This window comes from Dermacentor variabilis, chromosome 11 (genome assembly GCF_050947875.1).
Source record: "Dermacentor variabilis isolate Ectoservices chromosome 11, ASM5094787v1, whole genome shotgun sequence".
NCBI lineage: Eukaryota > Metazoa > Arthropoda > Arachnida > Ixodida > Ixodidae > Dermacentor > Dermacentor variabilis.
Window position 1 is genome coordinate 10,017,802 of NC_134578.1, and position 16,440 is coordinate 10,034,241.

The 16,440-nt window shown below is 42.3% G+C and overlaps 1 protein-coding gene across 2 annotated transcripts in view; it reads right to left on the minus strand.

The window, feature by feature from the left end:
- Positions 1–318: 318 nt before the first annotated feature.
- The window catches only part of LOC142564283 (venom metalloproteinase antarease TserMP_A-like), a 39,758-nt gene continuing 23,636 nt past the window's right edge, over positions 319–16,440 (minus strand). The window contains exons 13-15 of one of the 2 annotated variants that reach the window (XM_075675227.1): positions 10,514–10,606; positions 2,823–2,849; positions 319–470 (exon numbers count right to left, since the gene is read on the minus strand). In XM_075675227.1, coding sequence (XP_075531342.1) covers positions 429–470; positions 2,823–2,849; positions 10,514–10,606 — 162 coding nt within the window. In that variant the 3' untranslated portion in view covers positions 319–428. Of the gene's footprint in view, positions 471–2,822; positions 2,850–4,141; positions 4,220–10,513; positions 10,607–16,440 lie in introns of both variants that reach the window. The other variant, XM_075675228.1, reaches the window with a different exon arrangement.

Below are 16,440 nucleotides of genomic sequence, written 5' to 3' on the forward strand. Positions count from 1 at the left end.
AGAAAAATGTGTGTGCCGCTGCTGTTGCCTTTGCCAGTATGGGGGCGAAGGACTCCCTCAAGCCATCCTTGAATGGCTTTTCCCTTCGCCTCCAGTCATATCTATATGTGATAAACCAATAAAAAATCAATCAATCAGTGCGAGCGACGTGCCATCCTAGGCATAATTCCAGAAAGCTGCGCTCACAGCACTGCCTGCTGTGTTCACTACTTCTCCAAGTTTCGCGATGAATAGATCAGCAGCTTGCATAAAAGATAGAATGCGGTCATCTTGAGAAAGCCTTTCATAGCAAAATAACGTAGTGAACATAGCAGTGCGTTTATTTATTTATTTATTTATTTATTTAGAAAAACTTTGCTGTTGTTTAGAAAGCACACTGAATGCTAATGGCTTAATTTCCTGTTCGTCTTTTTTCGTTCGACGCTGCTTTACTTCTTGCGTTTGGGCTTGCAGTAACCGCTGTAGCATTCCTGTATAAATTTAAAAAAAAAGAAAGAAGGAGGTGTCTGTATATGCACGTTTCTGTCCGCTGCAAATCACAAGTACTCATATTCTTGATCTGAAGTTACGCAATACCGCAAATTTTGCATATTAATCGTAGTAGTTCCGTGAATAGGAAACTGAAATTGTTTTGGATATGGCGGTGGAGGCATACGGGAATGCTTAAGAAATATGAAAAAATCCACTAAAGAATATATTTTTACTTTTGTTTAACCAACCTCACTGTAGGTACGGAAAAGCTGTATACAAAATAATTTTGATTTTTCGACGCGATTGCAGCCTAAATCTTAGGTCGTGACGTGAATAATCTGGCCTGGTCACTGGCACGCGTAACTGATTGCTGCTAAACTGGATGCTATCGATTCTAGTGCCAGTGATGTTATGTTTTAAATTATACGCGGAAAATGTGTCTAAAAGTAAAAGAATTTTGCACTGCGCGAGTGAACAAACTTAGTCCTGAATTTACTGAAACTTGCAGGTTTATGTATTATGAATTAGAGTTTTTTTCTCTTCATTTTATAAGCAGCAAGGACAAGAAAAAAAAAACTTTCTCAGAATGATATATGGAGCCGTGTTCACCCCGAAGCAGAGGAAACTGAGAGGGCATGTCTTACTGCTGCGCTTACGCAGGACGTTCCAGTTAACAGAACACTGTTATAAAAAAGGCAAGAGCAAAAGGTAAAATATACAATTATGAGACCTACAGTGTTTTTTCTTCAATACTCTTTTACCAGAGAGAGAGAATAAATTTTGTGCACTAATTACCTGGCTAATTGCCGAAGCTTAATGACTCAACTTCTAAATCTTCTAAATAAGCGCGTCACTACCGATGGGAAGCTCTGCGTCCTAAAACATCCCATTCGGCCATTTTCAGTGCGCCATGTGCCACGCACTTAATTGTTTTCGGCGTTTTCCTTTAGCGCGTGAAATATGCCTCCGCCTTTAATTACACCGCGTAAATATGTCCGCGTGTTTACGTGCCCGAGCGCCGCGACTTGTCCGACTCGGCGACCGCCTCGAAGCGCCAACGTTTCGGTGTTTGCTTTCGCTCGCAGCCACGATCACAGCCATCGCACAGTGTAACCATGGAGCTCAGTTGTCGAATTCAATTCTCGCACCGCTGAGGTCGCTCCACGCGGGCTTGCTAGCACGTGGCTCGTGTATTTCACACGCTATGAATAAAAGGCGGCCAAGGCACGTCGAAAACGATTGAATGGGATGTTTCGGGAGCCGGTAAGCCATTTTTCATCGAAAGTCACGCTAAAATAGTTTAGGTTGAATACTTATTCTTGTATGAGCCAGGTAATCAGTGCACAAAAATACTCTGCCGCGAAAGGGGACTAACGACCGAACGCAGTAGGTCTCCTAATCGTACAATGCACCCGTTTTATTGTTTTTTAACAGCTTGGACAACGTTAGCTCAGACACCCTGGATTGAAAATTCGCAGGTTCATTTAAAAAGCGCGATGTGTCTTTAATAAACGACGGTTATTCAGCTTTCCGAACCAATCGGACAGTCAGGTATGCATATAAACAAAACGGAAACATGCATTTTACCACGTCTATATCAGGCATTCTGGGTAAGAAAACATAATTTAACGCAAGATCAGTTTTCAAGTTTTTCATACGAAGTCTCAACGCTGCATATTATCGGCCCAAGAAATTCGTAGCATGGGCATTATTGAGAGGCCGCTCATCGGATGGTAGCGTTTTGTACAGCGCATACGCTCCAAGGGCTCTGGTGAGGCAGCAACGCTCCTGCCAGAAACACATTTTTAGTCTATCACCCCTGCGTACTATACTCTCTATTTTCCTCCTACGCATTATTTTTCACCTTATGTATAACTGTCGTATTTTAGTACATTGACATTTTACGCACTTTACAGCGAATGTTTTCACACAACCATACAGACATGTCGCCTATACCCCTATCTCCATCGATATATACCACAACATTACATATCCCATACCATCGACTATGTCATACCTTTTCTTGGTGCTTTTTGTTTTTTACTAACCTCTGCGCAACAAAACCTAGATATCATATCAGGCATTTGTGATTATATATGCAATGTACCTCCAGTAAATTTATGTTTTGGAACGCCCGCATGAGACTAGGCATAGCAACAAAGAATTGGCAAATTTTTCTTCAGTGATTACTGTAATCACACTATGTTGTGTTACTGTTCTAACCAGTGCCAGCGCCTTTTTTTTACCTACTGTTCGTTTCGCACTTCCAACACCTACCGGTGTCGAGTGCTTCCTTAGTGCCGTGAACGTATTCAGTAAAGAGGTATCTTCTTATGCAAAACGCGTTTTACCTTGTTTTTGCCACAGTTTGTTCCATCTACCCTTACAAAATTTTTTATAGAAAGTCCATAGACAGTCTATAGACATTTGTCTATGAAGTCTATAGACTGTCTATAGACATTTCTTTAGACTAGTCTATAGACAGTCTATAGATTTATGGCCATACACTTTTTATAGACTAGTCTATAAAAAGTCTGAGTCTATAGACTGTCTATAGACATTTCTTTAGACTAGTCTATAGACAGTCTATAGACTTATGGCCATACACTTTTTATAGACTAGTCTATAAAAAGTCTGAGTCTATAGACTGTCTATAGACAGTCTATAGACAGTCTATAGACTTATGGCCATACTTTTTATAGACTAGTCTATAAAAAGTCTGAGTCTATAGATTGTCTATAGACTGTCTATAGACTTATGGCCATACACTTTTTATAGACTGGTCTATAAGAAGTCTGAGTCTATAGACTGTCTATAGACGGTCTATAGACTTATGGCCATACACTTTTTATAGACTAGTCTATAAAAAGTCTGAGTCTATAGACTGTCTATACACTGCCTATAGACAGTCTAGAGACTTATGGCCATACACTTTTTATAGACTAGTCTATAAGAAGTCTGAGTCTATAGACTGTCTATAGACTGTCTATGGACAAGTGTATAGGCTTACAGTTCTACTTTTGTAGACTGAAGTCTATAGAATGTCTACAGATGAGATTTGTCCGTAGACATTTTATACACTTCAGTCTACAAAAGTAGAACTATATATACAGTTCTACTTTTGTAGACTGAAGTCTATGGAATGTCTATATACAAATGTATATAGATAGTCTATAGACATTCTATAGACTTCAGTCTACGAAAACAGAACTTTATAGTCCGATGCACTTTTTTTCTATGACATTCTGCAGACATTTGTTAACAAATATGAATTTTTTTAATCTATAGGCACTCTATATACACAGACATCTTATAGACAAGTCTACAAAGAGTGTATAAGGCCATAACTCCATAGCGGCTATCTACAAGTTAGTTTACATTTTTGTTTACATGCGGTAGCAAAAAGTTTTGAATGTATTTATGCATGTGCACCTGTTCCTTTTCATCTGCACTTATGCATTACCGTTAGTAGATTAATAATGCTTCTGAACCAGGTGTACTTTCATATATGTTGCACAAACAGAAAGAATTTATATAGTGCTGAATCATGCAGTGCGAAAAATAAAACAAATGCGCCAGCAATGCATTCACCGTTTTTATTGCTCGATATAATAGATGAATTCCTTAAATTCATGTCGTATGCTATTATGGAAACAGATTAAATATTTACACTACTCCTTGGCAAGCATGGTCGCCAGGCTGGCCTTGACCTTTGTGTCATTAGTCCCAAAGGCGCTGCAGGTGTATGCTGCAAATAAGTAGATGCAGCAATATGAGGCAAAAATAACAAGTGTATATTCTTTGTGTGTTCATTAAGCAGCTTAATATATTTGCTCAAACCATCGAAGTCAATACTTAATGCGGTTTAACTATGACTAATGGCTACTTGTCAATACAAATCAGCACCTTTATAGAATGTTTTATTGCATGGTATGGTGAACAATTAAACAGTCACAACTGCTGCTCGTTCCAGCAACAGTATGTTCCCTTTTATGACACGTTCATATATGATGCATTATTGTACTTATCCCAAATGGTCTCTATATTTATTGCTGAAACGTTACCCAGTTGGGCTGTCTGTACATTTTTTTTGGCTGGTAGTTAAGTATGCCCGTGCAGAGGGATATGTTCAGAAGACGTGACTGGAATATTCACAGTATCATGCCTAAGATTGTAATTTATTTTGCTTAATACACATTTAAATGTCTTTCTCATACTTTTAAATGAATGGGTGATTGGCCATAACTTCAACGGAAGGCAGATGCGCTGATTGTATCGATATGGTCACTTAATTTGTTACAGGTAATGAGGCCTCTTGGGCGTGCTAACAGGTTTCCAAGTTAGGTATACCACATGAGCACCCGAAATACCACACGAGCACTTTGTGTCATGGCACGACAGATATGCACCTCCTAGGAAACAGAACTGATAGTATAGTTCGAATGAATTCTATTACAGTAAATTATTTAAGGTGCTTTGAAAGATGAAAATTTTTTCTAGGCTATCGAGGTTCAGGACGTTTAGTTAACGCAAAAAAAAAAACACATATTGAGTAAGAAATGCCTTGTCAGTAAGCTTGACTTTCTTTTATTTTTCAATAAATGGAACCAATTTCCTTCAATTTTTATCAGGTGAAACGTTTTAAAAATATATTTAACTCAGAGATTCTCTGGAAACTTTGTATGACATATGACAAGACAGCATACCTATGTGGCCATTTTAAAATTTCCCGATCTTTTTCCAAGCCTTCCCTGGTTGTTCTCATGAAAATTTTCTGGCAATCTATGACGCCTGCAGCTTAAGTGCAATAAAAGAAATATTGTGGTTTAATGCTTGCCAAGTACTGCCAGTCCATAATATTTAGATAAAACGAATAACACGTCAGTCACTTGACATGCAGTGTTAGATTCAACTGACTTGAATCCCTTGATTAATAAAGCTGACAAGGGCTTCGGCAAGTTCGTAATTGATGGCCACACGAGTACAGCACGGAAGACACAGAGACACACGTAAAGCAAATGCAACAATGTGAGGAAAAACTATACAATGAGTTATACAATTAGTTATTTTTACGCTTCAGTAGTAGTTTTCAATATAATTTGCTCTCATCACTTATGCCTCTAGTTAACTTTGTTTACCTCTGACTAAAGACTACATGGGAATATTAATCAGTACCATTATGATGTTTCGTTATACTACAGTATGATAAGCAGTTAGACAACCGTAATGGTCGCCGGTGCCAGCAACGGTACGTTTCGTTTTAGGACAGGTTCATGTGACACACAGTGTACTTATAAAAATAAAAGAAATGCGAGAATCCCAAACGATTCCTATAATAATACTTGTTGAAACAAAGATACTTGGCTGGACTGTGCACATTTTTCAGGTGTTAATACAATATGCCCGTGCCGAACGAACATGCTCAGCATACTGACTGCAGTTTTGAACAATCACGTTAAGATTTGCAATTTACTTCCGCTTAGAACAGTCTGCAATGTCTCTTTTCTCATACTTCAAGATGAATACATTTGCCACACTTTCAGTAGAATGCACATGAATGGGGGCGTACTGATCAGGTTACTTATCGACTAAAACATGTTACGATCTCTTAGGTGTGTTGATAAGGGTAGAACAAATGCAATGCCCACTGAATTATTTGAATAATCTGTGCGTTATCTACTTAGAAAAGACCACCAAATTGATAATCTGGCTCTTTTTTTCTTTTGTACAGCGCATATTGTATGCAGTCTGTCCAAGACGACGGCGCTACATGCAACAGTAATGAAAACCGGAACACTTATTACGCACGACAATGGCTTCATACCATGCACGATTAGCACAATGCGAATCTGCGCCAGCAGCTGCCTTGTGATTAAGAGCACGTAAACTACAGAACGCCGAAGCATCGGAAGCCGCTTAACGCTTTTCATGTAGCTCGAAAGATAACTTCTGCTGCTAAATTGTTTAAAAAAGAGACAAAAAACAAATCTTCCAACTACCGTCAAACGCAATGCCTTCAGTTTGAAACGTGTAAAGGTGTTCCCGGAGCGACTAAATTATTGTTCTCTAATTTTTTCGGCTAAGTTGCGGAGCTGCAAGTGACTAAGCTTATCGCAGGTTTCATGCTCCAAAAGCGTTTGTGGTTGCATATAAATAGATTGGGTGAATCTAGAGATTTCTACTAGATATTTCTTCAAGTCTCGTGTTTTGCTTGCTGTAACTTCCCAAAATTATTTAGATTGGTTGCCAGGAACCTTAAAAATACTGCTACTTTTAAACTATGCGAAAACGGCAGCGCACACACTGCTGATGCATGCCCCGCAAACACGGCCTTTCATCCTAGTACGCTAGCAGTTATTCAACTATGCCTGTCTGTTTGAAAATTCTTGATGCTAACACAATTTCGAGATATATGCGTAAAGCGTGTCACGAGAATTTCGCTACACATACGGTGCAGCATTCATCGCGGCCGGATCAAGCGCCACTAAATGAGATCTACCACACTGGCTGCCCAACACACACAATCCGCTTAGTGGTAGCTCAGTATCAAGTTAAAACATGGTGTACTTCCTTTTTTACGCACCTAAGCTATAATGATAAAATCAACAAGCACGAGCGATCGCTCGCCGTAAAACATTCCGTATAGTAGAAGCGAGAACAGGAGCGCGTTATCAAACCATGTCAACGACAAACCGACACTATACCCGAGTCGCCTGCGCTATGTGCAGCCGGTTCGCGCTACGCAATGCGCTCACATAATCATGAGGTATTGACGCAAAACGTCTTTGATAAAGCTTACCATTCAATGTAGTTGACTTGTGATGCCACAAAGAAGACACGCATACACAGACACCAACGTTCAGGGAGACACCGCACACCGGCACAACCGTTTACGTGCCTGGCGCGCTCGTTGAGACGGCGCACCGCCGCGCATGCGCAAGAACTCCGAGCATGCGCAGGAGCTCCGCGCGGAGGGCGTGCGCGCTCGGAGGAGTGTGAGCGCCTTTTCCTCCTTCATTTTTTCTTTGTCTCTTTCTCTCTCTCTGATGCGCCATGCGCGCCGGAACGGGTGGCTTTTCTTTTCCGTTATGCATTTTTTTCGTGGACGAAGGATATGCGCTGGCAGGTTGTAAGACAAACGCTGTGGGCTATCGCATCAGACTGGAACGCTAACATGAATGCGCTGTTTGTAAAAGCCGTTACGGTGCCCTTCAGACGTTTTAGACGCATTATTGTCAGCGTCGATGAGTAATACAGCGTATTTGTAGCATATCTTCCAGCGTACCGCTAAATGTGATGCCCGCACGTATGTTAGTGCTAATTTTCTGTTCCGATGATAGGTCAAAGCAATCAGTACAGCATTGAGGTACTCATATGCGTGGCTGCGCAGGCATACCGCCGGCGAAATACTGGGTGGGCTCAGAGAATTTGGCACCTATTTTAAGTGAATGAGAAACGTTGATGAGTTTATAGTGCAGGATATTAGGCAACAAAAGTCGCCCGATGTTAGTGACGCAGCCGAGATATGAAGACAATGTGAAAAGTATCCGAGAATCGGACGACACACAACGCGAACACCACATGCGCGACATCGGTTCATGGCACATTCACAAAGTCCGCGTTGTCAGCTACAAACATTACGAGTGTCTTTGCTGTTAGCTTGATGCCTGTTTCGAATCCACTTGTATCTGAAGCTGGCGTTCATAACATATATTTTAACAATTGGATCGGCGTTTTGCTTCCGTTATTCTACTGCCGCAAAAGTGATGCGACAACTGTGAAGACTGTCTTGGGATTGCCCAGAGTGACTACGTAGATCATATGTGGTCAACAAATGCGGAGGTATACACTATGTGTATACTAAAGTCTACAAATAGGCTCTATAGCAATCTCAGCAGTATACAACTTTAGTGGCTTATATCAAATGCAGCTATGTATTATCCACCGGTACCTGCGCTTGGTTACAGCGTACACGGGTTGGGCCCAGATTAACGATGTTTGTCTATTGTTAATCTATAGACATGCAAGACCACGACAACTCAGAGGTGGTGAATTCACCACCTGGTCTGCGGGCTTTCGCCACTTATTCACCCCCTTTGCCACACCTTCACCATCTGACCTTCACCACCTGGTCTTCGCGAAGTGTACGTCCGGGAAGCAGCCAGGTTTAGGGCCTTCGGGTGCCTGGAAGACCTTGGTGTCTCGGACGGTGCCTGCTCCGCCGCGATCCTCGTTCGGTGCAGCTGCACCGAACGCAGACTAGCAGTCTGCACGGTTTGCCCACCGCGCCGGGGTTGCGGTGCCGTCGTGCATGAACCAGTGCCATATCATCGCGTTCGCAGAGGGCGGGGGGTATGGGAACTCGGAATTACATATTATCGACTTTCTTCTATAGACATTCAATACACCAGGAGTAGAGAAAAAAATAGAAACCTTGTCGACTATTGTCCATAATATAGAGAGTCAACAGACAAAGTATGGACAAAAATAAATAGAAACTGTATCGGCTTTCGTCTACAGGTAGCCCATATAGAGGGGAAGTAGACAAAGAAGAAACAAACTCCCTATCGAATTTTTTCCATAGACCGTCTATAGACTGCGAGTAGACAAAAAGAAATAGAAATCTTATCGACTTTCGTCTACAGAAAGTCTATATACAAAGTATATGGACAAAAATAAATAGACACTGTATCGACGTTCGTCTAAAAGTAGTCCATAGAGGGGAAATAGACAAAAAGAAACAAACACCTTATCGACTTTTTCTATAGACCGTCTATAGACAGCGAGTAGACAAAAAGAAATAGAAACCTTATCGACTTTCGTCTATAGAAAGTCTATAGACAAAGTATGGACAAAAATAGATAGAGACTGTATCCACTTTCGTCTATAGGTAGTCCATAAAGGGGAAGTAGGCAAAAAAGACACAAACACCTTATCGACTTTTTTCTATAGACCGTCTATAGACTGAGAGTAGACAAAAAGAAATAGAAACCCTATCGACTTTCGTCTATAGAAAGTCTATAGACAAAGTATGGACAAAAATAGATAGAGACTGTATCCACTTTCGTCTGTAGGTATTCTATAGAGGGAAGCAGATAAAAAGGAAACAAACACCTTATCGACTTTTTTCTATAGACCGTCTATAAACTGCGAATAGACAAAAATAAATAGAAACCCTATCGACTTTCGTCTATAGAAAGTCTATAGACAAAGTATGGACAAAGATAGATAGAGACTGTGTCTACTTTCGTCTGTAGGTATTCTATAGAGGGGAAGCAGACAAAAAAGAAACAAACAGCTTATCGACTTTTTTCTATAGACCGTCTATAGACTGCGAGTAGACAAAAAGAAATAGAAACCCTATCGACTTTCGTCTATAGAAAGTCTATAGACAAAGTATGGACAAACATAGATAGAGACTGTATCCACTTTCGTCTGTAGGTATTCTATAGAGGGGAAGCAGATAAAAAGGAAACAAACACCTTATCGACTTTTTTCTATAGACCGTCTATAGACTGCGAATAGAAAAAAAGAAATAGAAACCCTATCGACTTTCGTCTATAGAAAGTCTAAAGAGAAAGTATGGACAAAAATAGATAGAGACTGTGTCGACTTTCGTCTGTAGGCATTCTATAGAGGGGAAGCAGACAAAAAGGAAACAAACACCTTATCGACTTTTTTCTATAGACCGTCTATAGACTGCGAATACACAAAAAGAAATAGAAACCCTATCGACTTTCGTCTATAGAAAGTCTAAAGACAAAGTATGGACAAAAATAGATAGAGACTGTGTCGACTTTCGTCTGTACGCATTCTATAGAGGGGAAGCAGACAAAAAGGAAACAAACACCTTATCGACTTTTTTCTATAGACCGTCTATAGACTGCGAATAGACAAAAAGAAATAGAAACTTTATCGACTTTCGTCTATAGACAGTCTATAGACTTTATATCAACAAAAGTCCAAATCTATAGAAAGGAAAGGTCGTCTATGAAAAGTCTATAGACTTTCTATAGACAGTCTAAAGTCATTTTTGTAAGGGTAGGCACCAGTATTCAGCCATGCTAACGTTTCGTTTGTACCGGTCTTTTCCAGGGCAGCACGTTATCTTGCAAAGAGCATCTCCACTTCTTTTCTGGAGCAGAACAATGCAAACGAGATATACTTTATCGCGCAAAAAAAAAGGAATACAGAAACCTGGTGTGTTCTTGTTGCGGTGGACAGCTTATCAAGGTTGGGAGATTTTACTTTTTAGGAGTCACAGCTTCATTCCCGTTCACGGTGGCCGCGTTTAGATGGGGGAGAAATGCAAAAAAACTCCCGTGTATATACCGGGCATTCGGTCCACACTAAGAACACCAAGTGGCCCAAGCTAATGCGAATTCCACCCACTACTTCTGCGTTATTATCATTTCGCGGTTTATGCGTCTCAAATTCTACAATTTATTTCAAGTTTACAATAAATAAATCACAAAGCTCCAACGCGCGTAATATTACGCAGACGGCGATTCTGACTGCTTGCATGCGTGAAAATACCTTTACAGCCCGAGCCACACTTCCTACTAACCGTTTTTTAAAAAATTCTGGGGTTTTACATGCGAAAACTACGTTCTGATTAAGAAGAACATTGTAGTGGGGAACACCAGAGTAACGTTGACCATCTGTCGTGCCTTAACGTGCACCCCATCGCACGATACAAAGCGTTTTTTGCATTTAGCCGCCATCAAAATGCGTCAGCTATGGCCCGGATTTGATGCTGCGAACTCGTGCTTAGCAGCGCAACCAACGCCCACGCCACTAAGTAACCACGACAGGTCACTTATTGTTGCGTAAATTTGTCCTTTTAAAGCCTAGGCGTAACACGCGGAACACCGATGCATGTTACGGTAATTTGAAGGGTGAGACCATTTGCAGTTGGTGCCCACTTTTAGACAAACTTTAAAGGGGCCCACCTCGAACCCTCAACTGTATGTATGTGCCGCTAAACTAATTCGTCCATTCAGAGCACGCTTAGCAACAATCTTACTTGGTTCATTTGTTACAGTAATGGAACGCTATGTGCGACAAAGGGCATCCCGTTTTGTGCATGGAGGAGGAGGAGGAAGTAAACTTTATGGCTCTAGAAAAAGTAATTCAGCGGTCAGGCCGGATGTCTTCATCTTCTATTGGTTGATGGCGATCTCCGGCCTGCATGGTTCGCGCCTCTATTCCAGGGCCCCACTGAGCGTGGCTGCTCGTCGGGCATGATCCACCAGCCTCCGTTAGAGGCTATGATCGCCGCTGGAGAGCATGCTCTCCCACTGCTCCGCACTCGGATTTTCTATTTTGTGGAATGCCTTATTCGTATTGCACTCCCATGTGATGTGATAAAGTGTGGGTATTGAGCCACACCACGGGCATGTGTCCCTGTATTGGCTTGGGAACATCTTGCACGGTATATGTAAATTTGGGGAAGTTCCTGTCTGCAGCTTTCATGGAGCAGCGTTTCTCATTCTTTTGCACGCGTAGACGCGCGTGATAGCTCTCATCTGTGAAAATATCAAACTTGGATCCTACAGGACGTCTTGTTTTCTTTTCAGCATTGTTTGTTACGTTTTGTCTCAAATGGCGTATCTCTGTATTTCGTACGACGTCGGTACCTGCTCTACCCCAGGGGGCGGAAACTCCCTGTACCTCCCTTGGGACACTCGGCCCTATGCCGGTCTCCTATACGCGGCGGCAGCGCCGCTTCCACCACTGGCGGTTGCCGGATATCCAACTAGAAATTATTGAAAAACAAAACAATGCATCTGCATCCATGCTGACACTGATGAGGTCAGAGGTTAGAGAGAGAGAGCGCACCGCCGGGAGGAAGAGTGTTGCCTCAAAGCCCTCATTTCCCACTTCGCACGCAAGCAATCCGTGTTCGTGCTCTCTTGTAGGTCCGCTGGCCATGCGGCGACATTGATCAAATCGCGGAGCAGAACCCGCTGAAGTGTGCCTTTTTTTTTTTTCTGCCGCGCTGACCTTGGAAGCTTCTATTGATTTTTTAAAGCACTGGTGTGTACGAGCGCTGGCTCGTACTCACCAGTTCAATGCAATTATAATGAAAAATATTTGTATAGCAAACAGTCGTTATCTTCCAATATTCGCAGGTAATATTTTACATTTCGTCATTTCGTGAACCTAGTCGCTTTGAAATTTCTAACTTGTGGTTAAGCTTAGGGCTGCAATTCAAGTGGTCCACAGATGTATAGTGGGGGGTAGTATAAAGAAAATAATTTCCTGGCACCATCAATCGTGAATTTTGTTCGCATGTTGTGAAGTGGATCAACTGAAGCTGGCCGATTCATTAGTCAGTCAAAGCTCAACACAAGTAAAAGTTGAATGTTTTTGTTTTTTTCACACATTCCGTACTGGAAAAAGACTGACCTCCAAGCAGTGCGAAAGCGTCGATCTGCAGAAGCAATTTTCATTCACAACTGAGAGAGAGAGAGAGAATGAAGAGGAAAGGCAGGGAGGTTAACCAGATATGAGTCTCCGGTTTGCTACCCTACACTGGGGATGGGGGATAGGGGTTAGAAAGATGACAGAGAGGAAAACGTTAAAAAAATAAAGGTAAAAAAAACACGCACACATGGAAGCACACACACAAAAGACGTTCCAGTTAAAGTCGTTCACACAGGCCGGTAGATCGCAAAAAGCGCAATAGCGCTTGCACGGCCTTCGTCTGTGACGGTAGGTCCTTTCGATGTTGCAGAATTCTTTTTTCGGATAGCGCTTGGTCGTCCAGTTCGTCAAGTTCGTGGCGAAGGCATGCCCTCTGTGTACTGTACTGAATTTCTACATAATGAGCGAGCATAGATTCAAGAAGATTGAAACCAATGCGAAAATTAGCCATCACGGGCTGGTAACAGGGAACTTGACTATCACGTATGTTATAACTGCGACACATTTTGGGGCTTACAGAAAGAAGCTAGAGTACGATACATGTATTTTCCGAACAGTATATGCAAGGACCCACAGAAATTTAAACTGGCTACATGTATCTGCATGAACAGCAAGTAGCCTACAATTGCTGTCATTATTTGAACTATATGCCGAATGAGCGAGCATATTTCTATAGCGCTTACAAAAGCATGTAATCTGGCTTTCGTCATACATTGCCTCATGTTCATATACACAGGAATGCACGGCGAGTATTAGGACAGTGTTTTGGCACAACATCAACGCAAGGAACCGACTATTCATATTCATGTAGGGCGCGGGCGGTTACCCTTCGACTTCTACAAGCCCGTGCATCGCGGTTCTTCATGCCATATACCCTGAAAGATATCCCAGTGCGGACTGCCCTGCCTGTGGACTAAGGGCAACATTGGACCATGTGTTGTGGGAGTGTGAAGCCATCTGCTCCTCCTTCAGCGAGGATAGGTGGACTGCGCTCTTGGGCAGCCCCGAACTGAACGACCAAACCCTGGCCGTCCAGAGTGCCCGCGATCGGGCCGTCAAGCTGAGCTTGGCGGTCCCTACGTGGGACTAGCCGGGTGGCGCGGGGTCTTCCCTGCGTCTTCTCTGGACCAAAATAAAGTTACTTCACTCACTCACTCACTCACTTAATAGCAATCTTCATCGAAAAGGGGATTATCAGTTCACACTTAATTATAATTAAATATTCTATACTTGTATTACCGGTATTATTAAATACATTTTTACCGGCAAAAAAAACATTGCGCCTGGTCTATAATACATATGCTCAAAAACTTGCACACACCGAAGCTGTGCCTAAAGCAAGGTAGCGGAGCATAAAGTACCATCAACGCTGCAAAATTCAGATGAAGTAGAAAGCTTCAACCTTCTTTAATACGATATCTTAATAACTGTGCATCAAAACGCAACAAGAAATTACGTGCGTGCATCCTTTTGCCATCATTGCTCTTGAAGTTTGATAAGATATCACGGCTGTTTATTTCTTTACTCTAGCTTTGGTTGTATTTGTCGACAAAGTAAAGAGTGCACAAGATGTATAGCCCAACAAACACGCACTCAAGCCCTTCAGTACAAGTATTTCACCGACAGCACGCAGGTGGGCTGCCGTGATGACGAATGGGTCGAGCGACACTGCTTCTATGTCAGTCCACTGAGGCTTGCACTGAACTGGTTTACCCATACAAAATGAATACCCGCCCAGAATATAAATGGAAGCACTTGTGCTTACCAGCTGCCATTAGAAAACCTGAAAAACTCCGCGGAACTGGAATTCTCGGTGTTAGAACACCACAGAACCGCGCAACACATGCGATGTCCCGATTTCACCATCTTCGTTTAATGCTTGTTTGACCTGGTTCCCTGCGTCTTCCTTCGTTGCACGCCTGATCGAGCTTCGCTGTCTTATCTTTCCCAGCTTCATACTTGGGACGGCAACCGAAATAGATGACCAAGCGCGATCCGAATTTTGATATCGCTGAGCGAGTGGCAACGGGGACCGGAGGTAAGCTGGACAGACGCACGAAGACACTTTCCGTGCTTCGTCCGATTTAAAATTCATAAAAAGATAAATAAAAATAGGACTTCCAGCAGCCGCTTGGAGCGCGCATGTTCCTTGTAACCGAAACTTGCATTAACCTCCCGGGGTTTGTCTACCCTTCGAAGTTCTCTTTTTGCTTGCTTTTAGTCAACCCGTGGCACCTTTTTCATGGCTTTCAATTATTTCATGGTTTTATAAGTATAGCGCCAGCTATACATGAGTCTGCCGTCTGAACCGTTGGATTTATTTCTCCTTAGATTTCACACGGAGGTAGCATTTTCCAGTGAGTGCTCTTGAAGACCACGTGTACAAACACTAATTGGGTGTTCCCTCCATAATAAATGCGAAGTTCGCGCAGTCTGTCGCGGAGCCTCTAAACAAAACGTCAATTTCGGTGCAACGGAACGGTGACGCCATCTGTCTATACTAGGGTAAAGGACGTGTTCCATCATAGTAGTTACAGATGATGCCGCCGTCTTATCGATGCAATAATTTCTGAGCGGAATCGGTGCAGATGACGCGAATTTTCAGCCTTATTGTAAACAAAATAGGCAAGTAATGCTCGCTAAGGTGCTAATAAACTGAAATCATCGAGAAAAGGGACCCCCGTGTCAAATTTGACTAGAAGTGAGCCAGTCGCGTCCAACTGGCGCTCCTATACCTACTGCACACATAAATATGTTTCTTATTCAAAAACGCGATGTGAAGCGCCAACCAAAACAGTAAGAAATTTAATTAGGTTTCGACTCACATTTTTGCAGCCCACTTCACAATAAAACCATGCAGTGGCGCGAAAATCTGTACGATTACCCTACTTTTGTACAGCCGCGTGAAAAGGCGCCGCTATCAGCGCTACAAGCAAACTTTGAACACTCAATACGTAGAGAGAGAGAGAGAGAGAGAGAGAGAGAGAGAGAGATGAATATAGGAAGGCAGGGACGTTAGCCAGTCAAGGGTCTGGTCGGCTACCCTACACTGGGGCAAGGGAGAAGGGGAAGAGAGAGAAGGGAGAGAGAATGCGTGGAGACGTGCAAGTTCGTTGGTATGTATAGAAATGGTATAACCAGGAACAAGGGCAATTATATGCCTTGCCGCAACCTTCTCACATTTGCTAACTACAGCTGGTATTAATAATGATGTGTCTGAAGGTCTTGTCACAGAAACCATCGACGATGATTGTCAATATAAGGGAATTCTCGAACGCTTCCAGAAAGCTATTTGTGTTAATAAAGTAACTTTTTATTAAAGCATATTTACTCTTCTTAAAGATACGAGTAACTTTACCTCGTATCTCTTTGCAGCTCGCCATTTCGTTGACAGCGTGTCCGGTTCCCGTACGCACTGTATACCTCCAGTGAGTATACCTCCCTCTCTTTTCTTTTCTTCCCTTAAACCCCTTCCCCTGTGCAGGGTAGCAAACCAGAGGTGCGTCTGGTTGACCTCCTTGCCTTTCCTTTCTTCCTTTT